Source organism: Electrophorus electricus, chromosome 20, assembly GCF_041902795.1.
Source record: "Electrophorus electricus isolate QZ-2024a chromosome 20, ASM4190279v1, whole genome shotgun sequence".
Lineage (NCBI taxonomy): Eukaryota > Metazoa > Chordata > Actinopteri > Gymnotiformes > Gymnotidae > Electrophorus > Electrophorus electricus.
The window spans coordinates 6,376,025-6,401,133 of NC_137516.1; the positions used below are offsets into that span (position 1 = coordinate 6,376,025).

The window sequence follows — 25,109 nt, forward strand, 5'->3', positions numbered from 1 at the left end:
CCAAAAAGTGGAAATAGTCGAACTGATATTTAATCGCAGAAAAGGTGACATCCCTGTGTGAAATGGTTGTATGCCACCACCTTCTGGTGTGTAACTGAAAGGCTTGTATAACCCTGATTATACAGGGATATTCCGAGCTAAATGTAACTCAACTTTCTACATACCAGTGTTCTGTCTATTACCATAGACAATCAATTTTAGCATGCCTCCGTGTACTTATTTAATTTATTTTAAGCAAGTCTGAAATATACACGCGGCAACACAAGGCTTGTACTTTAGTAAATATTATAAATACATCTAAAGTAAAATATATGTCCTGGCTGAGCAGCCACTGATTTACTGATTTTTGCTTTTTTGGTTTCGTGGTTTTAAACAGCATGATTTTTCAAAGGATCATTTTATCGAAGATGCAACGCGAAAAATATGCAAAATGCAAACGTGTAAAGCAAATTTACGCTGAGCGATATCTTAACGTTGCTAATGTCTTTAAAAACAAACAAAAAAACTCCTTCCATTCCGTGACAAAATAAAATGATTTTTGATTTTGCTGTTTCAAAAACATTCATTCAAGAGTTATGTCACTGTGAGGAAATCAACATGACCCAAACTAAGTTTGAGAAAATGTTCCAATGATCATCACTTTGCTGCACTACAGAGGTGCTCCGATGTTGACATTGAACTAAGACGTTCCATTGAGCCACACGGTGGCAGCATCTAATGGTAACCTGAGAGAGGTTTAAAACAACTCATGGCCTCGCTATTCTTTCTCGGTGCTTCTAAACATTGGCCTTGTGGACCTATGCTTATGACATCATAGCAAAAAAAATGAATAGGTGTAGAAGATAATTTTTAAAAAGTGCAGTGCACAGCACACCTAAAACTCTGCAGCGTCACCTGCAACAAAGCCTCAACAGCCACAAATACGCAGGCTATAAGAAACATTTCAAAGAACACAATATAAAATACAATATAAAACAAAACATCAGAAAATTCTTACTCGTCGAATATCGTAGAACGCATTTGTTTTTCCAAAAGCTTTCACTAAATAGATACTGTTAGAACTGCAAACTGCCAGCTAAAACTCATCAAACATGCTATTGTATTTTACTATCGGGTTTGAATTTCCTCCTAAACTACATTAATCCATTATACCAGCGCCACAGGTAACCTAAAACCAAAAAGTCGGACATATTTGGCTAAATCGACCCTGCAAAAAAGCACATTTCACTGGGGCAAATGGTCTTTGCAATGACCATTCTCTCTCCAGATCGCCCTCTTTCAAATACAGAGATTTATGAACATGTTTTAAGTGCCCTTGGTCTGTTTTATGTCAGAACCATTTGGCGACTGACCTTCTTTAAACCAGTGTGGTGAAAACACATCGGGTAGCCACTGGTGCTAACGAACAGAGGGGTGGTCACGCTTAGGAGCTCCGGTTCCGTTCAAACTGGGGGACAGGCACGGAGGTGTAGCCAGATTACTTCTTCACACGTCATTCACTCAGGACAACTTCTTAACGAGTCGCATACACGGAGCTCAAAATAACATGTCACCAAAATCCGATGGGTTAGCTCAAGTTTAATTTTAAACGACAGCATCAGGAAACAACGGGGGGGGGGGGGGGGGGAATTCAACAGTCACGTGAAAGGACTTGTTTAAGGTCGCGCGGAGTATTTGGACGCATCAAACCGATCGTTCTTCAACCGACATGTTCACGCGCGGATCCAAAAAGCGACGCTCGAATCGTCCAGTAAGTCCTTCACTTCTGTCCTGGTAGCGCGGCTATTAACGTTTGTTTGTTGGAAAATCCGCGACAACGAATATTCTTTGTAAATGTAACTTTAATTCCACGTTTATTAGGTAATGGTCCAAATGCTATGCTGGCAAATAGCTACTTTTGTTTCCGTCGTTAAGTTTACCTGGGAAGCGGTTCCCTGTGGAACTATTTCGAAAGTTCAGTGCAGAATGAAGCATTACCAAGTTTTAGTCGGTCGTGTGATTTTGAATTTATTAACTGTGTTACCGCAGAATAAGCATTAACATTTCATCCTCTAAGGAAACATGGGTAGCCAATTAATGGTTATTTTATGTGAGCACTGTAAGCCTTACTGGAGGAGGGGCCAAGAGACGTCTACCTGAGCAGGTTTATGCTTAGTGTCAGTGAGTTTCAGTGAGTTAGCCTTATTATTTTCACCCAGTGGTTAGAATCAATGCCTTGTTGGTTAAAATACATTTAACATGGGATGCCTGTACAGGTGAAAATAATAAATACCTTATTTTAAGATTTAAAAAATGAAGTACAAGCCTAATAGCCTATGTACGAAATATGTTTCTAAAACGGTCCACTTTGTACATATGACACGAGGAACGTTTGGAGGCTGGGCAAACCATGTTGAGGTTCCATGTGCAAATTTTCAGTTTTCTACTGTAGCTGTTGGGGTTATTTTTCTTTACAATTTCTGACCCAAATCATTTTAATGAAACAACTCTTTATGGTACAGTATGTAGAGTATTTCATTAAAATGTTATTTTCAAAAACTAGTATTACGTGGTAGTATGAGCGACACATGGTAGCAGGTGAGTGATGGATGGTCATGGTCAACAGACAGGAACCCTGTCAGTGGTCAGGGTATTGGTACATGTTTATTGTTGTTTTATTATTATTATTTGATTATTTTTAAGTTATGGGACAGGATTAGCTGAAACATTTTACCTGGACCAAAAAACATAATTTTATTAGTAAGCTTTAGTCAGGATGCTTTTATAATTAGGTTACATAGAAAGTCACCATGCTCAGTTTTATTGATGTAGTAGACAAAAAATAAATAAATAAAATCTGAAGACATCTAAAGTGTTACCATTCAGCACTTTAACATGCTTTTCAGCCCCTGATTTGTTCATGGTATTCCTTAATAATTTTTAAATCTTTTAAACAACAATAGAATACCGTATAATGACCTTTAGATGAGATGTAAAATGAATTCCTCTCCTCTTTATGCAAATCATTACATTTAAGATCAAGTGTGTAGCACATTAAGGAGAAAGGAAAACTTATCTGAAAACTGAGGTTCTATATCTGTTACATGCAAAAATGTATAGAAAAACTACAGAATGCAGAAGAAATCCTGTATGTATTTATTTATATATTTAGCTGTTGAAGTGGTGTGAGCCATTAGTGTTGTTTTGTCTGTCATTTGTTTGCTTTCCCTTCTTGGTGAAAATGCTCTCTCTTCAGTAAGTCTTCTGGACCTGGAAATCACTGTCAGATAAAATAACAGATTAAAATGAACTCAGAATGTCATGACACACCAAGAGTACAACATATTTGTATTCTGATGAATACATATATTGTTTTGTCTTCTTTTGATTAACAATATGGCATAGGTCACATTTGTAAAGATGTCTTTTTGGTTTTATTGATGTAAGTTGGGTCTCTCTCTTCAGCTAGCATGTTGCACAGGAAGAGCAACTGCAGGCCAGTGACCTTTTGACCTTTAGCTAGTATATAACTATGTTTACATTAATAATCACTGATTTCTGGAACAATATTTATTATAGACCTGATGTTACATTTGTGTATTTCATAAAAGTGGTAGCGCTACTTAAGGTTTTGCTCTAATCTACTGTTGCACAGTTGAAATACATGTCACACTGAGCTTTTGGTCTCATAGTTCTCCAGTGAGAGAAACAATTAAGGAGATATTTCCCAAGGGTTTGGGACAGAAAGAAACCTCTGACACATCCTGTCTCACAGTGAGAGGCCATCTTCCTTTATAGAGGAAGAACCCACAAAAACCTTGCACATGCTAACTCCTTCGCTCCTCTCTACTAACATATTATTTTAATAGAGAATTGTCATTTTTCATTTCTCTCAGCATTTTTAAACATTTGAGGTTACTCTGAAAAGTAACTTTGCTGTTTTGTTGTTGGCACATTGATAGGTTTCTCAGAGAAGAGTAGATATCCAGGTCAGCTGAAAACATCTGTCTGCTGACAAGGTAGTTTACAATGCTTCATCATAAACCCATCAGCAAAACCCCACCACAACAAATCAGACAGCACTAAAGCTTGATGCAGAACCAACATGCTATATTTTATCTCACCCATTTCCTGCAGGGTTTATGTGTTAGCACTTTGCAGATATTTAGGTTTGGTTTGGGCAAGTTTATTGCTGTCATGGAATATCATTGAGTCACACAGTTCACAACTCTGCCAGGCTGTAAATTATGCTTGTGCAACCTTGTGCTCTGCTCTTTTCTTATCCCAGCACTGACATAAATAAGACTGAGTCCTGAAGTATGCTCTTTTTAAGGCAGCACTTGAAGCAGGAATGGACAAACATACATCCATATATAGGCTCAGTGAGACTGGGTACTGGGTAATGAATTATATACTGTAACTCATGAAAAAATAAAGGTCTTATAAAGCAAAGGTTTTCATTTTTAGAAACTGAAGAAAAACAGTTACCACCACTTATACCATTTCTGTGATTCCAAAATATGGTCATAAGTGCCAAAGTTTTGACCAAATAGTTTACAGAATTATAGAATCAAAATTCATGGACAAAATACATTTAATAGCTGCAGTGTGTGTGTGTGTGTGTATTCCTGTTTTTTGATGTGTGGATCTCAAAGTTGCAAGTTCTGGTATCTAAACTTGTGGGATTTGAAGTGGTAACCTTCAGCCCTTTAACATGTAGCCCCTCATTCATTCATGGTGTTCCTCAATACTTTTAAAATGTTCTAAACAATAATCGAAGAATAATGTTTGATGCCAACATTTAAACAAGATGTAAAATTGTCGCAGAATTTAACAGTAACTTTTACAAGCAGATGTAAAAATGTAGAAAAAAAAATTGCCTTTCTGTCTCTCTCCTATATTGCCTTTCGGCAAGCTGGAGTAATTAGACTTGCAGCAAAATGAAAGGAGCTGAAAACAATCCTCTTCCAGCCCCCCCCCCCCCCCCCTTTTTTTTTCCCCCCCTTCATAAGTAAATCACTGTGCCCGTTTGGGTTGAGTGAAGTGGCAAAGTGCACTGATCCTAGGAGCAGTGTTTGTTTTAGCACACGTGTTTCCATAGATCTCTCACTCCTGGTGTCAAGGGGCCTATGCTCATGCTTGTGTTTCTCTCTCTCTCTCTCTCTCTCTCTCTCCCTCTCAGTCACTTACCTCTCGTGCATGATTTATTTATAATAGTATCTTTCTCTTACACACGCTCTAGAAGTATTATTGCCTTTTCTGTGATGTTTACTCTCACTTACTTTTTGCAGCTTGAGTAATTATTATATATTGTACATATTTAAAATTACACATCGAGTCTCAGTGTCATCATGTATTTCACTTGTTTTAATGGTTTAGTGCATGTTAGGTATTGGGAATGTCTTATTTATATGCTGTGCCATACATGTATGTCCAAAATGAGACCAGTCCCAATCCATACAGACTTTATCAACAATTACTATGCAGTAACAGTTTGTATGCAAAGACAGAAGACAGAAAAACATTGCCATATCCCTATCCCAAAAACAGAAGACAGAAAAAAATTGCCATATCCCTATATCCCAAAGACAGAAGACAGAAAAACATTACCATACCCCTTTATCCCAAAGACAGAAGACAGAAAAACGTTACCATATCCCTATATCCCAAAGACAGAAGACAGAAAAACATTGCCATATCCCTATATCCCAAAGCAAATCCATTTTATTTCCTAAAATGTTTTGAATAACACTTCCAAATTAAATACCTAAGATTTGTATTGTGTAATGTGCGCCTTTTGCAGTTCTAGAAGAATACAACGTGAATTCTAGTGAGCTACTATAATGGCACATGAAGTGGATTCTGTCCTAAGACAACATGGTGAACAATTGGCCAGTGGTGCCACAAAGGGCAGCCTCCAGCTAAGGGTGTCCCCCCTACAGTTTACGTGCAGGAACCAAGCAGTTGACTGAGGCACACAACCATTGTTTAGACATCTGCAAGGTTGCTCTTGAAAACTAAACCTTGCACTTTAATGTAGTCCCCCCTCCCCCATGGTTAGTTGTGAAAGAGAGGCAGGTCTGCATTTTAGGTTTATTGGTACTGTCACCATGCTTTCACGCAAAAACACCTGTGATTTGGCATGTGAAGGATGTGAAACTCGCTCAGATGGAGGGCGAAGCTAGCATGTGGGAGAACTAGTGCCTTGTTTTATGGTCTTTTGGCTCCCTAGTAGAAACATACAGGAGAGCTTGTGTGGCATAATTAGGAGTAATTAGGCTTTCAGCTAAATGAAAGGGAGCCAAATTCTTTAGATAAATTAAGTTAAAATGATCAATTACCTAATACCAAAAAATAAAATAAAATCCCAAAATATTTTACTTGTATGTGCATTTAAGACTAGCAGACATTCCTGCTTCCATAGTTATGACCTTATAAAAAATGTATAACAACATGTCCTTCCATTAGTCACAGACCTACAGAAACACTTACAATATCGTGATTACACATACTCAGATTGGTGATAGAGTTACTGGTGCTTCTGGGGTTCGATGTTCATATGGCTGAAGTGCGGAGCACCTCTGTGGGATTTCTTTGTCCACAGTAGGGGCAGACAGGGCTGATCAATTGCTGTCAGTGATTTTGAATCAAAGGAATGTTCACATAAAACAAAACAGAGGTGTGGCAATTATGGCATAAGAGTTTTAGGGGAAAAATCAGCATGAAAGTGGAAAATGAGGGGAGACAGAGACAGAGTGACAGGAAGGGTGTGTAGCCTCTTTTGTGGCCATTTCCTTCCTCGTGTCTCTATAATAGTTTCAGTACACAAAAACATACTGTATCTACATTATTTATTTCATTACTCTATGGTCAGTAAAATGAGTCCTGTCATAGACACACATGCTCATGGTGTTATTGGAATTATATAATATACTGTCAAACTGACACCACAACCCTATGTGCTATGTGGTACCCCAACACTGTTACAGTGCCTCTGACTATTCTATTTCCCCTTTGTCAAATACAATTCTTGGATTTTTCTTTTTCCCTTACTGTGTTTTGTCAGCATTATTCTCCCTGTGAGAGCTGACAAATATCATTGTTATATTCTGATGAGTGTTACGTGTTAGGATGTAGAGGGCATTTTACAACTGTGGGAGTCAGTGGTCTGTGCACTAGAGTGGATCATCAAGAGGTCCTGTCCTCTTAGGTTCTCTCTGTCTCCCTTCATCTGCCTCTATCTCACACAGACGGACAGACAGACAGACACACACACAAACAAACAAACACTCATGCTGCACTTCGGAACTAATCCTCTGTTTAATAAACAATGCTGACATAACACATCTGTGGCCCCAAACCCATCAGACACTCAAAATGGCATATGTCTGAACCCAAATAAATGTGTCAAATGAAACAAATCTGCAGTATTTCCTGTCTTCTATTATGAAAGCTGAGGAAATGTGACAATATATTTGTTCATGTTAAAGTTTTACTTGAGAAAGCCGAAATCAGTTCATACATGGAATTGATTAAGATATGCATTGTTTCTTATATATTTTATATGTTCCTTAATGTCTAGACAGTTAAGAAAATCTGACACCAAAAACAAACAACTGAATAGCTACAAAAAAGTTACATCCAAGCAGGTATTTTTCAGTGTGAACACACTGATGTGCCCTTACTGCAACTAATGTTGATAACCTGCTTAAATACACAAATCCAGTTAAGCAAATACCAAATACAAATTGGACTTGGCCTGTGTAGGCTCATATACTGCACTCTCAACACAATGACTCCTTCACCTCAAATTTATTTTAACATGTATGACTTATTTACAATACTATCTCTTCCTCTCTTTTTGTCTGTGTGTGAAACATACTCACACACATACACACACTCTCACTCTCACTGTGTCAGGAGGAGGATCCGGACAGAGGGCAGCCCTGCATGCGATGTGGAGAGCAGTGTCCAGGCTTCTGCATGCATGGATGGAGGTAGGACAAAACAAGTCCTTGTTCCTGAATGTGTAATGACTGTTTGTTTGATTTTTCACTGAAGGAAAAACCAACTGAGCCTGGCCAAGGGTAGCAGTGAAAAAACATGTAGAGTGATATGTGTACACAAGCACACTCACATATTGTATTTTGCTTGTTGACATACATGATAACATATGTAAATAGGCACTGGCTTTGAAGGAAAAGTGCCCAGATAATAGTTTTCAGTCAAAGTTGGTCTAGTTAAGAGATTGGATGGGGAGTTGGTAGAGTCAGGTGGGTGGACATTACAGATATAAACAAGTGAATGCACACACAAACCCAGTTGTATGGCTGACAGAAGGAAATATGTGGATGTCAGAAGCTCCAACAACCAGTGACATAACAAGTAACCAGGCACTCATCTGAAAAAAGATGCAGCAAGACCCATGGGGAATTCCACTCTCCACTTTCCATACTCCAGCATCTCTCTAAATCTTTTACCAGTATAATACCATAACAAAAATACTCTGTACCATCTAAGCAGCCTTTGGAAACAGTTCAAACTAAAGGCAAAAATAGACTAGAGACCAGCATGTCAAACTTGTATTCACTGATGTTATTTGTAAAAATATTTTAATGAAATGTTATCATTTAATTTTCATTTAATTCATGTTTCTTTTTTTCATGTTTTATCTTTTTATTTTAGGTTTGATGCATAATTGGGATTTGAAACAGGAAGCCTCCATAGAAAACAAAACCTAGAATCCTAAAATCTAAATATAGCTTTACAGAACTTAAGCACAGATCATGGACCAACAGTTATACAGCTACTGTAGTAGATATATAGCAATTGATTAGTGACTGAAGTGTTTAGGCGGCATTTCTGAGTTCAGTATAGATGAGCTCACCTTAACCACCTTTAGTGCTCTGCCTGGTAACCTCCTCTGACCAGTCTGCAGTGCACTCAAAGACAAACTAAAATAATAATAAAAGGTTTTTCTCATTAATGACAAAATGCATTCTTACATAAAGCCAAGGCGCCGCATATTTATAACTTGGAAAATGATCAGAACTAAGTAAAAATCTTCCAACAGCCATCTTTTCACAGCCTAGACCTTATAGTTCTCTTTTTCCTCGTTCCCTTCGTCGTTTCTCTTTTTTTGTGCTTTGTGGCTCCCCATGTCCTTTCGTCTGGCCCCTTATTCTGTGGCCCGGTCAAGGCCGTCACACTAATAAGATTAGATTTTTCAACTTCTGCTGCTGCCGCCAAGCCTACAGAAATTGAACCATCAGCCTCCCCATACTCAGCCTCTCTTTCTTTCTCTCTCTCTCTCTCTCTCTCTCTCTCTCTCTCTCTCTCTCTCATATATATATATATATATATATATATATATATATATATATATATATATATATATATATATATATATATATATATATATATATATATATATATATATATATCTGTGTTGCTTGGCATATCTGTTTCTCTCCCACCTCTGTGCTGCCTTTCTGCTTCCCTATTTCCCTCTCCCTGTTCTGGGTCATTTTGGCCAATTTTCACACTATTCCTTTCATACATTATGTGCTATTCATGACTCACATTAAGCCCTATTCACAGATGAAAAAGTGGTTGGGTAACCACCCAAATACACTTTTACATACACACAGACACACACTGTGGGTGGGTAACAACACATGTACAGAGAATGAGAGAGAGAAAAAACAAAACTAAAACTGGACTCTACAGGGGACATATCAGTCCTTAGAGAGTGAAGTAGACACATAGCCTACCGCATAAGCACTACAGCATAGGTCAGTTGTGAACTAACCTAAAAAGAGTGTTAATGCTCAACATAATTTGGCCTTGTGCTGCAGTGACCATATTGGAGCTGGTGTAGGGTTACATAAATGCTTTCACTAGTCTGCCTTGATTAACTCTACTTGCCATATCAAATCTAAATTTCTTTTTACTAACTAACTGTGATTTGCTTAGTCTTAAAAGTGTACTGATAGTGGCAGTCATGTTATTCTGAAAATTTTATATCAAAGTAGCGGGCTTGCAAAACAATCAGGCTTGTGTTTTTTTTTGTTTTGTTTTTTTTCCTTTTGTCTTCAACTTTGTTTTTTTATAGAAGTCAGGCTTGAACTATTTTGTCAGAGTATTTTGAGGATGAATTGACTATGATAGATGGAGGTTATCATGCGTGTGGCCCAATTAAGGATCCCATATTGAATCTGCTCTTACTGCTCACTGAGCAAAGCGCTTGAGGTGTCAAAGGACCCATCCATCTTGTGACTTCCTCTTCCAGCCACAGACAGAGTCAGTGTATGGCATAAAGAAGGTTGTCTGGGTTCTAAGAGCTTTTTATTAAAGTTATACTAGCAAATCCAAGTAAGACACATCGCTACGACACAAAATTAGTTGCAGAACGACGGACAATTACTCAAATGCTGAAATGCTGCTGCTGCGAGCTTTGCTGCACATCCTGCTGTCCACAATGCAGAACTTGCACACAACCCCCACCACTCTCCTCTAATGGTAGTTAATCACACAGATAAAGGGTGGCGTTTTAGCATAGTTCGTGTTACTCTTACAGACATCCCACCCTGCAAAAACTCATTTCAGGGAGATAGCAGACCTTCTCCTCCAAACACCCCCCCCCCCCCCCCAAAGCCTTTGTGTTGAGCAGAGCCAGGCATCGAGGGCTCTTTTTTAAATGTAGGTTCCCACCAATGGTTGTGAATAGATGTTATGAGCAAAGTAACTTATTAAATATAAAATCATGAATGTTATGCTAGTATAGAATAGCTATAAAGTTTAGTAGCTAGCTAGCTAGTTTTAATTAGCTAGCTGGTTGTGCAATATTAAGTTTATCATAAACTAGATTTAACTTGTTATACAGCAGCAATAGTTCTGTTTTGCTCCTGATTGTTTAGTGAGCACAGAAATGTTTAAACTCTGTCAGTAACTACCCCAGCTGTCGCTCATTCTCTACGCCACAAACTTCCCTCAGCCTATCAGACACGTGAATTAAATATGACACCACAGTGTGAGACCATGATGGATTGTATCATTTGGTGCCAGCTGCAGAGTAAGGGTCCTCTGTGGATCACTGCTGCTAATGCGGCCTACCTAGCAACGGTCCTTTAATTGAGTTACACTGTGTGTGTGTGTGTGTGTGTGTGTGTGTATGTGTGTGTGTATGTTTCTCTTACTTGCACTCACTCCAAAAAAAAAAAAAAAGTATAATTTGCGGGCATCAGGGAGAAATGCGGGATACTCCTGGAACTTCCGGGAGAGGTGGGATGTCTGCTCCTCTGGAATTACCTAGATTAAGATACAAAGTGGTGCTGTTTGATCCCTTATAATCCCTTATTGGATGCAGAACATTATTAAAGGAGGCAGCAAGTTAGCCTTTGGGTTAATCTGAACCCTGAATTAGCAGAAAAGGTAAAAGGGTGGTTAATGAAAAGGGTTAGCAAGGGAGGGATTAGACTGACATGCGTGGAGAGATCAACAGAACGACACTGCCTTTCTTCCCCATCCTTACTGACAAATGGTGTTTGGTTGATTGACATGTTTGCTGTCAAGGTGTCATCTTATGTTTGATTTTTAACAGATCCTTTCAAGTAGCTGTATAAGGTGTGAAATTATTTAAATGTTCCCAGAGCGCCGTGATTGCCCTCCCTTGATGTTAGAGAATCTTAAGGTGTCTAGCTGTCCTTAGCTAATCATCTTAAAACATGTTACATGACTCCACACTTATCTGACGGGCCCACTGTCTCATATTCTACGTGGCTATAGCTCCTCTCGAGTGTCCCATCTTATAGCCCTCATCTCCCTCCCTCCCTCCCTCCCTCCCTCCAGCCTAACCAGCCATCCATATTGGAGAGTGGTGAAAGAGTGCCACTGAAATCTGAAACATGGTATGAGCAAGGGAGAGGGGAAAAGGGAGATGATAGAGAAAGGGAACCAGAGGCTGCGAGGGGGAGGGGCCATGTCTGCTCCAGCTGAGGGAGCTCACCTATTGTCTGGGCCCACAGTGCTCACTCCAGAGGCCTGAGGGGACAAACAGAAGTCAAAGAACCAAATGGCAAGCACAAGAGAGCTTCTGCGTCGCCTGAGCCGTGCCCCGACCTCTCTCCTTTATGGCGAAGGGCTAGCTGGTTAAAGTTATCACAGGCTGAACATTTTCAGACATGGGATGTCTTCAAAGTCCAGCCTGCAATGGCATTTTGGAAACGTAAGGATATCTGAAAGGACTTATGGACTGGCCTAAATATTGATCTGAGGTAATACAGTGGCATCAATGGCCGTTTTAATAGCAACAATAATAACGGGAATAAGTGCGTAATGATGGGAGTGTGTGTGTGTGTGTGTGTGTGTGTGTGTGTGTGTGTGAATGGATATCATAAGAGAGAGTTGTGTTGGTAGTGATGAGTATGAAGGTGGTTCACCTGATTTGTGTCATGTAATGTGGTGTTAAGTAAAAAGATGTTTATGGTAAATATGGTATGTCAGTGTAGTTTAAGTGCAGGGATGTTGCAGAGCTAAGCTGGGTCTTGTCTGACTCTTATTTGGCATTGCTGAAAGTTTCAAATTCCATGATCTTCCCCTTATGAAATATGAAATGTTTTCAACCTCATTTTAGCCTTCCACCACATAATTGACTTTGTTGTAGATTGTATTTGTAAACAAGATATAATACCTTTCCATCTACACACGGCATGGCTTCCATTCTGTCATTCATGTATTTATATGTTGAAAATAAATAAATAAATAAAAATAACTAAACATAACCCAGTAATATTCCTAGTTATAATCATCCTTTATATTTATTGGTTCTCAAGATGACCAGAATATTCTGCTTCTGAATATTCTTACAATTATATTACAGTAAGGTGATACACAGAGCATATGTTCTGAATGGGGATAGAACTGGAGATGGACAGCTTTCATTTCAGCCAGACAGATCTAACCAATGTATGATTTTGGTGAGAAACATAGATACTGTGATGTGCGTCTGTCTGATGATAATAAACATTGGTTGTTACAAATGAGTTCAATGTATTTTTGCTGTTGTGGTCACTATTAGTCCTGTTACTGATCCTGCTGGAATTGAGGCATTTGTTTGTATTTTAAAGGTGCATTAGTCAAGATTCAAGAAAGCACCTCTACTTAAATAGGCAAACAAAAAACAATGAAACAAATTTTTTTCTGCCTTCTATTCCTGCTCGTGAACACAAAGCATGCTTTAAGATCTACAGTGGCCAGCACAGTTCAGTTACAGTTTTCTAGCATTACAAAAGTTGTCATGACTTCATTTTAAAGGGCTGAGGTAGGTTGTTTATTAATAATACTTTATTATTTAACAACTTGTTGGCAAAAGTGAACTACATGGCAGCTACTATCTTAGGGTGGGTGTGTTTGTATACAGAAGGCTAGATAAATGCTAAGCATTAGGAGAGGACTGCAGTGCTGCTCTTCCCTGGCAAAGATTTGATTTATTCTTCGTGGAAAATTGTGATGACATACCATTACATAAATTTATTTCAGAGAGACTTATTGGCTAAAAATGTTGCCCAAGTGTCCAAGTTACAAATTCTTCTTAGTAGTGATATAACGGTGGCGTTTGGCCAGAGTAAGCATCAAACTCCCATGAGGCATGATGGTGTTAGCATTTTACCCATATATGTTGCCCACTACTGATAGTGAAATTCTAAACCTATGAACAGATCATAACGGTTTACTGCTGTGAGAATTGTGATGAAGTCTGTCACTCAAGTAGTTCCACCCAACCTACCTGTATCTGAGGAATGTTGCTAATTCTGCGTCTATCTTCATCCTCTTTGCATGCACTAATTCTTTCCATTTTGGAAAAGATCTTCCAGTGATTACTTACTTTTTTTGTTGTGAATTTTGTTTTTGGAAGCACATGGAGATGCAGGGCATTTACCAGACTGCCATGTTTTCATAGTCAAGGGGGTGGAGTAATGGGGCATTGAGGAGTGTCTCATAAAGTGACTGACAGGAGGTCAATATAAACACAAAACATGGAATGCAGTTTTTTAAACCAGTTTTCTCAGGCACATAATGCATATATGTTCACACCACTGATAATTTTTATAACGTTCTGCACATTTAAATACTGCATTTTATTCGTCAATGAGAGCTGTTAGAAAAATTGTTCTGGGAATTCAATGTGTCAGTTATTGTCCAGATGTGATCCGTCTTAAGTTCATTCTAAATGTGTCAGTGTGTCAAATGTGTGTGTGTGTGTTTGTGTGTGTGTGTGTGTGTGTGTGTGTGTGTGTGTGTGTGTGTGTGTCCATGCAAATAGGTAGGAAGTTGTTATCATGGCTTGAACTAGATTGATTGACAGAGCAGTAAGGATTTTGGATGACATGCAGCTAAAATCCAAGAGACAAATCAAAAATGTCATTCAAGATAGTGAATTTTATGGGTCAGTACTTGCACTGATAATGAGTGTCAACAGTTTATAATCAGTTCGCTGCATTATGTATGTAGGTGGGTGTGTATTTAAAGTCAGCAGCTGTTAATGGAGAAATTGCTGAATGCTGCCACATCATTTGACCAAACATATTTATATTGTATGATATTTAAGTCAGCATGCCCTCATCAGAGTGTGGATGTGTGGGCATATGTGCATATATGATTAAAATGGAAGTTAAATGAGTCCCAAAATGTGGTCAAAGGTAAAATCTGGTCTCCTCACCCTCTAAAAATACAGAGTGAAAGTGTTTGCTGTACTACTCCCTGATTAGGCTACATTAATCCTTTACTTAGTGCTTATTATTCTAGTCATTGACATGGTGCTGCCAGATTGTCTGACAGGTTTTTGGCAATTCTGCTTGATGTAAGGATCTTGTTAATATTCTGACTAAAAGGGTATTTTGAATGCAGAACAAAGTGGGGGAAAGAGAGGGTGATGGGGGAGGGAGAGAGAGAGCAGTAATGAAATAACATTCAAGTCATTTGTAGGCTTGGAAAACACTCTGACATTGAGAAGATTTGTCTTCTCTTTAGTCATGAGTGAAAATCCAGTCATTAAATAGAATTACGTCTTAAATAGCATTAAGTGCTGTGTACTACGTGCGTGTGTGTGTGTGTGGGGGGGGGGGGGTTGGGTGGGTGTGTGAGTAGGTGGGTGGTTGTGTGTTTGTGTGTAGAAATGGTATGTAAACAATGAAAAGGTTATGGATGCTGTATTAAGATCAGGTTGTGGGAATGAGAGTAAGTGAATGAAGAGAGAGAACAAATTGGAAAAAGCAGTTTGTGGTGTGAAGGAGAGGAGGGGAAGATTGAGAAGTCAAAGAATAGCTGCTCTTGCCCTTTTGTAGACAGGAGGCCCCAGACATTGCTTCACAACACACACTTTTATGTCATAATCTAAGATAACATCTCGATTTAAGGACATTTCATTTTAGGTCAAATCAATGTAACATGAAATTGATGACTTACTAATGCACACATAATCACAATTAAGTAGCACACAATGATGTCATTTGGAAACAGTATAATTACATCATGTAGATCACCTTCCTTTGTTTTTATGTGTTGCACAAAGGTTTATTGTTAGCAATAGCTCTAAATTATTTATGCTCACTTAATGCTGATCTTCTCTCATTCAATCCATTACTGTTTTCTGCAGTAAATATCTGCTATAAAATGAAAATAAAGAGATACTGAAACATAAGACACTGCTCATTTCCTGCCTTTATAGTAAGGAGATTCATATTCATATATATATTTACATATTAATCACATATTATTGATCTGGAATGCTCAAATCAGTACTCAAAACAGGGTCTCCAGTGCAAGATCTCTCTCTCTCTCTCACACACACACACACACACACACACACACACACACACACATTAAGACACAAAGAAAAGAAAAACATGCAAACACAAAAAGCTTTCTTTTTTCCCCCTCTTAACTCCGAAAGGAAGGCTCAGATTGGCAACAGTGACCTCATTTCCTGACTGAATGGGGGCGGAGTCAGGGTGAGTCGCTGTGGTGGTGGCAGGGTACTTCCACTAATCCTTCCACCTGATCCCTTAAACCATGACACAATGAGGAGCCAGTGTGCCACAGCATTTACAGAACAAAAGAGGGCTTCTAAGCTTCTCTGAAGTGCACTGGGTCGGAGTCAGGGCAATGAAGGAGTGAATCACAGTAATGTTTTCTCCTAGCAATCTGGCAACCTGATTCTGGAAATGATTTGCAGCTCAGTGTGTGTATGGTCAAGAGGAATGTTTTTGTGTGTAAGGGGAGAGTTCCTCTGTAGTTTAGTTAGGGATTTCCATGATGACCAAATGCTATCAAACATGGAATTGAGCTTATGAATCACATGCACCACGTTTGTACATGTGCCTGTGTACCTGGTGGTGGTAATGACTGTTTTTAGCAGTCACGACTGAGTCAGATAGTGTTAAAGGAATGCTGTGTGCCTAAACCCTGACGTCTCATCTCCACCACATAGAGCAGGCTGCTGCTGAATGAAGGCATGCATGTGGAACAGGTACCTGCAACAACTAACATGTGCATGCCACATGCATTTGCAAATAACAGCTTCCTAGCTGGCTGCTGTGTTTGCACTGTAAGGCAGAGTTACCGTAATCACAGTCTCACTGTTGTGGAGGAGACTTGGGGGCCAAAGCAGACATCTACATGTATATATGACCGTCTGTAGTGGGAGACCAGCCAGTGTCCCAGATGGAACTTAATTAATTTTGTTTTTCCTCTGTTACCAGTTTTCTTACCAGTTTGAGTTGTGGTCACCAGTATGACTTTATCATATCACAATACTTGTGAGATTCTCTGCTAGAATGGTATTTAATGAAATACCTCTATGTGTATAAGGACATACCTCCTTGTATTTAAGGACATACCTCTCTCTATGTATTGTTTAGAGTCATGTCAGACAACATCCCTGTTTTCCCTGAGTCTAGCTTGACATGTTTTGACAGGACCCTTGTCTGCGCAGACTCAGCTACATTTGTGGTGTCAACAAATTAAAGACCTATTATATATTTTTGTTTTAGTGGGTTTTGTTTGTTTGTTTGTTAGTTTTTAATCTAACCACTGTTTTCCATATTATTATAATACATTTTTCATATTTGTTAAGGTTGAAGATTATCCTTGGGTTGATATTTGCCAGAAAAGTCCCACCCAGGACATTTTTAGTGACCAAACAGTATGGTCCAAAAGGCTAATCCTGTGATCAAGAAGTATTTCTTTGTCATTTCTAAAATGCTACGGCAATACTCTACTCAGTTGATTTATTCAAGAATACATTATTTACACCTGAGACCTTTTTTTTTTGTTTGTCTTTCATTGTTGAGATGATTTATCTTTAAATGCCAGTGCTCCAGGTAACAGATAACACTGTTAACTCTTATTAATGTCTTAATGTAATACTTGATATTCTTCAAGTTAGTGCAGTCCATCATGTGTCATTGCTACAAGTAGTGCTTTACTCTGCAATGAAATTCTATTGAAAATTATTCTCATTTGTTTAAGACTCGGTTGTTCTTCTGAATGCTGAAAAACTTCAAAAGAAATACTTTGGTTCTTGGTACTGGATTTAAGACTTCTGGATCCTTCTGTACAATTACAATACAATTAAGTTGCTATGTTTCTACAAATCCTAATTTTTCTTGCTCTAGAGGAAATCCCTCATTGCACACAGAGCAGTTGTGTGAGCAGTGCCCTGTGTTGCCAGGTCCTTATGAATACCCACCTCCTTTACCCCCTTCACAGGAAGATCTGTGTGCACTGTAAGTGTGTGCGTGAGGAGCATGCAGTGCGCTCAGTGCCCGGTCAGCTGGAGAAGATGATGATGAAGCTGGTGTCCGACTTCCAGAGGCACTCCATCTCGGATGATGACTCCGGCTGTGCTTCAGAGGAGTATGCCTGGGTCCCACCTGGGCTCAAACCTGAACAGGTCAGCAGATTCTCCGAGATAGCCATGCCCATGGCCCTGCACACCATATTCTAATAAATCCTGCTACTTGGGTTAAGAGTACTAAGTGTTATGTACTGTTTTATCATTTCAAGTTCTCTTTATAAAACTATTTGGATCCATTTAATTCACATATGCCTACGACCTGACCAGTTTACTGTATACTTTCAAGAAATGCTGTGTTCTCTGTTTGCTAGCGTGCTGTAGTAAGAGCAGTAGGAGCTCAGCCAGAGAGCATGTATTGTGTATTGTGTGTTGTGCTGGGAGCTCATATTTCTCTGCACGGAGCACGTCTGTGCGCCCAGAGACAGAGCACTCATGTTACATACTCGCACACATTCATATCACTTCATTATTAATGTCAGGGTGTGTGTGTGTGCACGTTTGTTGCTATGTATACTGTATAACTCCAAATACGTCTTTGCATCTATAGGTGTATCAGTACTTCAGCTGTATGCCAGAGGATAAAGTACCTTATGTGAACAGCCCAGGAGAGAGATATCGCATAAAGCAACTTCTTCACCAGCTCCCAGCCCATGATAGTGAGGTAAGAGGCCTCCCTATTCAGTTTTAAAACCTATACCCTTAAAAAGCTGCACATACAGACTTAAGCTTACTCCCTGTGAGTCTGTCCTGACTGCTTACATCAGGATCCAGGAATGCTCCTAGACATCTACTCTCTTGCAGAGTAGGCCTGCCCATAACTTAGCACACATTTGATCCAGCCAATGATGATCAGGAGTCTCTGAATATTCATCAGGGTTGTTAAGGTTGAACTTCAGCACCATTTGATCAGCTCAAGTCCTTGAGGACAAGTGAACTCAAAAGATTAATGTTTTACTTAAGACCACTCCACTTTCACATTATCAAACCTTTGCGTAGCTGTATGAGAGAAAGTCGTAAACTGCAGTGGTTGGCCACCCAAGACTAGACTATAGGCCCCACGCCTGCACCCCACATTAAAGAATGTGTGTGTGTGTGTGTGTGTGTGTGTGTGTGTGTGTGTGTGTGTGTGTGTGTGTGTGTGTGTGTGTGTGTGTGTGTGCAGCCCCAGTACTGTAACACTCTGGATGAAGAGGAAAAGAAGGAACTGAGACTGTTCAGTCAGCAGAGGAAGAGAGAGAACCTGGGCCGTGGCATCGTCCGCCTCTTCCCCGTCACCATGACGGGAGCCATCTGCCAACAGGTGCTGACATCTGCCCTCCGCTGCCTGCTGAGCTGATTAGGAAATAAAGCCTGAAAGTGTGCAAACTCAAATTCTGAACACAATGCCTGTCCTTAACCACGTGACTTCAAAGCCCTTCGTCCCCAGCTGACAGACCCAATCGGGGTTGTGCCAGCCAGAGTGGAGCACCATGCATGTGCGTCCCTGCTCCCCCTAGCTACTGAGCTGGAAGCGTTTGTGCCACGTCGCGGTGACATGTACATTCTACGGCTGACGAATGCTTGCTGAGAGGGTGTGTCGGTAGCTGGGAGGGACGCCGTGCTTCATCTAGACTTAATTTATGGCCCCATGCGGCAATGCCTGCTGCAGCACCAGATGGAACAGCGTAAACCCCATAAGAGTGCAGGAATCTTGCTTGGGTTTTTTTTTTTTGTGCACCATAAAAAGTTGCTTACTGACTTCATTAAAGTTAAAAACAGATAGGTTGGTTTTAATCTTAAACTGAACAAGTTGGAACAGTGGATTGTGAAGAATTTACATAGGTAACATGAAAGGCTTCGTTTAGAATAGGAAGTCACTGAAAGTAGATGCATTTGCAGGGATCCATTTTACGGTGATGGGTGTGACACTGTGGTATAACAGAAGTCATTTGGGGTTAAATTCCCTCTTTGCAAAAAACCCTTTTCAGCAGTGCCTAACAGCAGGAGGGTGCAGACTGCATTCAGGCAGCGTGCTTTATTGCTCAGGTGTGATTCACCCTTCTTCTTCTTCGGCTGTTTGCAAACATGATTGCAAAAGGATTGGTAGTGTAAAGATGTGGCTTTTATCCAGAGTAACACTTGTATTCATGTAATAACACTTGATTTTAAGCACCACAAGCCCTGGTTCTAGATTTGGTTAAGATGTCAATGTGATTATTGACTTAAATGGCCATGTGAACATAATGAATGTAATTTGGATCATCCCTCAAGTGGATCTCTTAACCAGTAGGCAACTGAGAGAACCACTGTACATTCCATAAAACAAGTTGTTTACTTAAAGTAAGCCTGATTTTCATCTATTGCTGTTTGTCTCGTCTCCTCCATCTCTCTCTCCCTCTCTCTCAGTGTGGAAGACAGATCTGCGGTGGGGACATTGCTGTGTTTGCGTCACGAGCAGGCCATGGCTCCTGCTGGCACCCTCAGTGCTTCCAGTGTGCCACCTGTGCCGAGCTGCTGGTGGATCTCATCTACTTCTACCAGGACGGTCACGTATACTGCGGTCGGCACCATGCCGAGCGCATCAAACCCCGCTGCCAGGCCTGTGACGAGGTCAGCAAAAAAGTCTTCGCTTCGCAATATAAACACATTTACAGTGATGATTTTATTAGCAGAGTTTCTGCTATATACACAGTACAGCGACTGCCTTTCATTCTCAGTTCTGAAAGGTCACAGCACTGCAGAGTTCCGTGCTTCCCCTGCCCAGCACACCTAACCAATTTCTTACACTCAGTGAGGTGTTTCCCAGGCATGCTTCTAAAGTATGCCATGTATTTAAGCTTTATTTTCTCTACCACACCTATTTTAACATTAATAACATTGCTTGTTAATTAGCTAAGGAGATGAGTCAGGTGAGCTGGGAGCAGAGTAAACACTGAAATCTTAGTATACTGAATTCTAAAAATGCGAGCGATCCTGAAACTCCAGACCTTTTCCCCACCCCCGTCTCTCTGTGGTCAGATCATCCTAGCGGATGAGTGCACGGAGGCGGAGGGCCGACACTGGCACATGCGCCACTTCTGCTGCTTCGAGTGTGAGGCGGCACTCGGAGGACAGCGCTACATCATGCGGGAGAGCCGGCCATACTGCTGCAGCTGCTATGAGTCACTCTACGCAGAGTACTGCGACACCTGCGGAGAGCACATCGGTATGGCCAACCATATTACATAAATGGAATTCCTCAATTACATAAATGGAAATATGTCTGCCCTTTGCAAAATCCGGTGGACAGGAGAATATAATCAGACCTCATGTACCCTATCCTAACGGCTCATACATACGTGTTCTCTCGTGTAGGTATAGACCAGGGGCAAATGACATATGAGGGTCAACACTGGCATGCATCCGAGGCATGTTTTTGTTGCGCCCACTGTCGGCTCCACCTGCTGGGCCGACCCTTCCTGCCCCGTGGAGGGCTAATTTTTTGTTCGCGCTCCTGCTCACTGGGGGAAGACCCCAATAACTCTGACTCCTGTGACTCAGCACTGCAGAGCAAACCAGCCTCACACAAACCCACACAACCACAACAACACAGTTCACCTCTACAGCCACTGGAGGGCATTAGTCCAACAACTGCAGCTGCTGAAACTTTAACTCCTTCATCGGAAAGCAGAGGTATGACAAAACCTGTATTATTTATCACCAGTGATCTATATTTTGTTTCCAGAAAGTTACAGGCTACTGAGATTTTATTTTTCTGATTTTACATGGATAGAACTATATATTAGTAATGAAAACTTAAAATGGGCAGTGGTAGCTCAGTGGTTAAGGTACTGGAATTGTAATCAGAAGTTTGCTGGCCCCACCACTGCCAATTTACCACTGTTGGGCCCCTGAGCAAAGCCCTTAACACTCAATTGCTCAAGTTGTACTCTGTCATAATTGTAAGCTGCTTTGCATAAAAGTGTCAGGTAAATGTAAAATGTTTCTTCTGCCTTCCTTTTGTTTATAAGGTGTGCACACTACCCTCCCCCATTTTGAAAATGGCAGCCCTCCACCTCTACCTTATAGACACAAATGCCTTCAGAGCTCTGAGTCTCCCTCCCAGCTCGCTTCCTTAGCTAACGGCAGGGGGCCATTGTCAACCAGAGACCAATCAAATGCTGGCAGATTATCAGGGCACAGCAGAGTGGAGTACATGGTGGAGTTAAATGGCTATGCTGAATTTGGGCCCTTCCCACCAAGCTGCACCTCCAGAGGCACCTCAACAGCAAATGACAGTGAGACCCTGAGGGAGAACAGCAGTGTGGGTAAGTTCTTTAGGCAAATTAAAAGACTCAAGAAAAGGTGCTGGAAATGCAGTAAGTGGTTCTGCATATATGAACCCACAGGTAATGTGCATATGAGCCTAACAGCATTTAAATGTGCATATTTACATTTAAGTTTCAGCTAAAATGATTATTATTCAAATATCCCAAACCTGTCGCTACAGCAAACATGTTAGAAAGTCATGGTGTCTCATTTGTTGGTTCCTACTAGATTCCTATTGGTAATATTGCCTTTGAACTCTGCTTTTCTAATTCTCTTCTCTGTTTTCTTAGGGGTTCCCTCACAGCCATCTCCTTCAACAATGTTTGACTTCCTAAACCACACCGACTCTTTTCCACCACCTCCACCTCCAATTTTCATTGGCCCTGATGATTTGCCAGTTGTGCCCCCTGACACATCTGAACCTGAGCCCCCACCCTCTCCGCATGACCCCCCAATGGCACGTAGTAGCACGACCAGGGTCAGCTTCAGAGAGCCAATCAGCTGCAGCTACTCGATGGAGGAGATTTTTGATGATGAGGAAGAGGTGGATGAAGAGGGGAAGAGACGAGAGGAGGATAGGGGAGAGCAGGAAGAGGAGGAAGAGGAGGAAGAGGAAGACGTTGGAGCACTGGGACGCCGACTACGATATCGAGCTGGAATACGGCCTCAGATCGACCTGTTAGGTATACTCATAAATGATAAAATATTGATCATTAAAAGAGAGTCCATGAAATCTGTATTATTTCAATTAAACCTTTAACTGTTTGATTAGTATTCATAATACTGTCTGCCAGTTATTGTAAACAGAAATATAAAGTTTTTATATGTAGTTTTTAATATTGAGCTTGTTTGTTGATTGTTTTATTATTTTTGTTGTTTTTCTTGTACATTATGTAGCTTGTTTCTTATGGGTCTTCCCTTCTTAGATGGATCATACCAACGAAACTTCCAACGGAGGTCGCCAAGCCTTCCTAATCATAACAGAGTGACTCCAGAGTCCCCCTTCCACCGGGGCATGGAGAAGCGATTCCGCCGCTCCAGGAGCGACAGGCCTTGCCTGGATGTGGTGGAATGGAGGGGAGGGGGGTGTCAGCAAGGCACCCGTCTACCCACCAGCACCCCTGATGGGGACAGCAAAGCTCATCTTACCCTTCACTCCACCCACTACAGGCATGAAGACTCCTGCTCCACCTGCTCATCCTCCTCTGACTCAGAGGAGGAAGGCTTCTTTCTCGGCCAACGCATCCCCCTGCCTCCACAGCTTATGAGTGGAGAAAGTCCACAGGACACAAAGGGGCCAGAGGCAGAGGAGAAGATGAGAAGAGGCAGCCTGAGGAAGAGGAGAAGGACACACAGCCTCAGTGGGAAGGACAAAGACAAGAACTGCATACTTTCCTAATGGAGAGGGAGGGAGGGAGGGGAGAGAGATTCGGTTACAAAGACATTCCAGGGTTGGATGCTTCATGCCATCATTCACTAAGATTATATAGGAGCTGAACTAAACAGCTTGAGAGTTGTATTTGGTGAATACTACTGACTGTGGACCCGTTACTAAACAGCTCTACCATGAAACTCACATTAGCCCAGAAACTACTGTGATTGATTTATGGGAGAAAATGAAATAACCTTGGACAATATATTTTATTTTTATAAATTTTCATGAAAGAGCCTTTCTCAAACAGAATAAATGGACCTCACTGTGGATCATTGAAGCACTTTGAAACCAAGAAAGATTCAACATAGTCTGAGCAGACTTGGTGCTTATAATTATCTGCTTTCAGAGTTCAGAAATGGCTTTAGTACCTTTAGGGGAAAGGTCATTTTGATCACAACATAATTTCAGTTTATTTCATTTTGCCTCAAGCAGTGATGTGGATTTAAAAGTAAAACTCTTTCCATTTGAACAGTAAGATTTTTAAGGATAGGTGTGCCTCAGTTTATACAAAACTAAACAGCTTTATGTTAACACTTTTAAAAACATCCTTCACACAGAATTTACAGATTTCCCTAATATAGAGCAAACCACAGTGGAAGAACATGAACGCATGGATGTGTGCTTCGATCACATGACTGTCAGGGCTGAGGAATGCGTTTGAAACATAACATGTTAGCCTTTGCATGTATACCCAGAGTCCTGATGTGTATTTGGGATATTTGTTATTAACTGGAAGGTTAGATGATCACCTAGGCTGAAGGTACCTCTGGCTTCAGTGATTCTTGCAAACACATTCATCATAGCTTATTTGAGTCTGTGAATGTCATAACTCAGTTACTGTGCTGCTACAGAATCCTCCAACAAGAACATGCTGCCATGGGTACTCTCCTCCTAAGAACTTCACATTTGACAAAGAATACTATTTCAAGTCCTTACACAGTGTGACTGAGAGTTCAAATAAGGTAAATGGAAAATTAATTCTTACTGTAAATTGTCATTTTTATATACACAAGGGTGATGGTAAGCAGAAGCACACATATACACAAGCTTTTATGCTCTTGTGAAGATATCTTTCAACATATGTTTTTGTAGGAAGATAAAGTTTGTTTCAAGTTACCTTTTTCAAAATAAACCATTCAAATTTCAGACCAATTTCTTGTTTGTGTTTAATTTAAACAACAATCAAATTTTTTGCAAAGTATATATACTTTATACTACTTTATAGTAGACTTATGCATACAATGACATTCCTTGCTGTTGGTATCAACAGCCACACAGATTAAAATTCCTGTAAAGCTTGTTTCGTCACTACTCCAGTTCAGGCCAAGATATCTTTTTTCCTTATAAACAGTTTTGCCTGATCCATAGTCCAGTTTCCTTCTAAAAGCTTTTACAGCAGCACACGTGGGACCTGGAGTTACAGAATGAAAGCAACACTCATCTGACTTGAATCTCAGTTACTAATTAAAGTTCGGGAAGTCTTAGTAGCTATATTTTATCACCATTTGCAGTTCAAGGACAGCGCACTTCATAAATTGTTTATGCAGGCAC

General features: G+C 40.4%; 1 protein-coding gene across 3 annotated transcripts; it reads left to right on the top strand.

Annotated features, from left to right (window-relative positions):
- Window positions 1-1,623: 1,623 nt before the first annotated feature.
- prickle3 (prickle homolog 3) lies at window positions 1,624-24,710 on the top strand. Of its 3 annotated transcripts, XM_081703286.1 has the most exons (12): window positions 1,632-1,750; window positions 3,942-3,998; window positions 7,900-7,976; window positions 17,749-17,932; window positions 18,384-18,497; window positions 18,999-19,136; window positions 20,222-20,425; window positions 20,834-21,020; window positions 21,170-21,487; window positions 21,826-22,122; window positions 22,414-22,806; window positions 23,050-24,710. In XM_081703286.1, the coding sequence occupies exons 3-12, from the start codon at window positions 7,930-7,932 to the stop codon at window positions 23,520-23,522; spliced, it is 2,355 nt and encodes a 784-aa protein (XP_081559412.1). In that variant the 5' UTR covers window positions 1,632-1,750; window positions 3,942-3,998; window positions 7,900-7,929; the 3' UTR covers window positions 23,523-24,710. The 3 variants fall into 3 exon arrangements, with proteins under 3 accessions (XP_026867999.3, XP_081559413.1, XP_081559412.1); XM_027012198.3 differs by lacking the exon at window positions 3,942-3,998 and having other exon boundaries at window positions 1,624-1,750; XM_081703287.1 differs by lacking the exon at window positions 3,942-3,998 and having other exon boundaries at window positions 1,624-1,750; window positions 21,356-21,487.
- The last annotated feature ends 399 nt before the right edge of the window (window positions 24,711-25,109 follow it).

Coding starts and splice junctions, on each gene's coding strand:
- prickle3 (XM_027012198.3), top strand. CDS start 1,709: ATGTTCACGCGCGGATCCAAAAAGCGACGCTCGAATCGTCCA. Junction 1,751..7,899: donor AGCGACGCTCGAATCGTCCA/GTAAGTCCTTCA, acceptor TCACTGTGTCAG/GAGGAGGATCCGGACAGAGG. Junction 21,488..21,825: donor TCCTTCATCGGAAAGCAGAG/GTATGACAAAAC, acceptor TTTGTTTATAAG/GTGTGCACACTACCCTCCCC.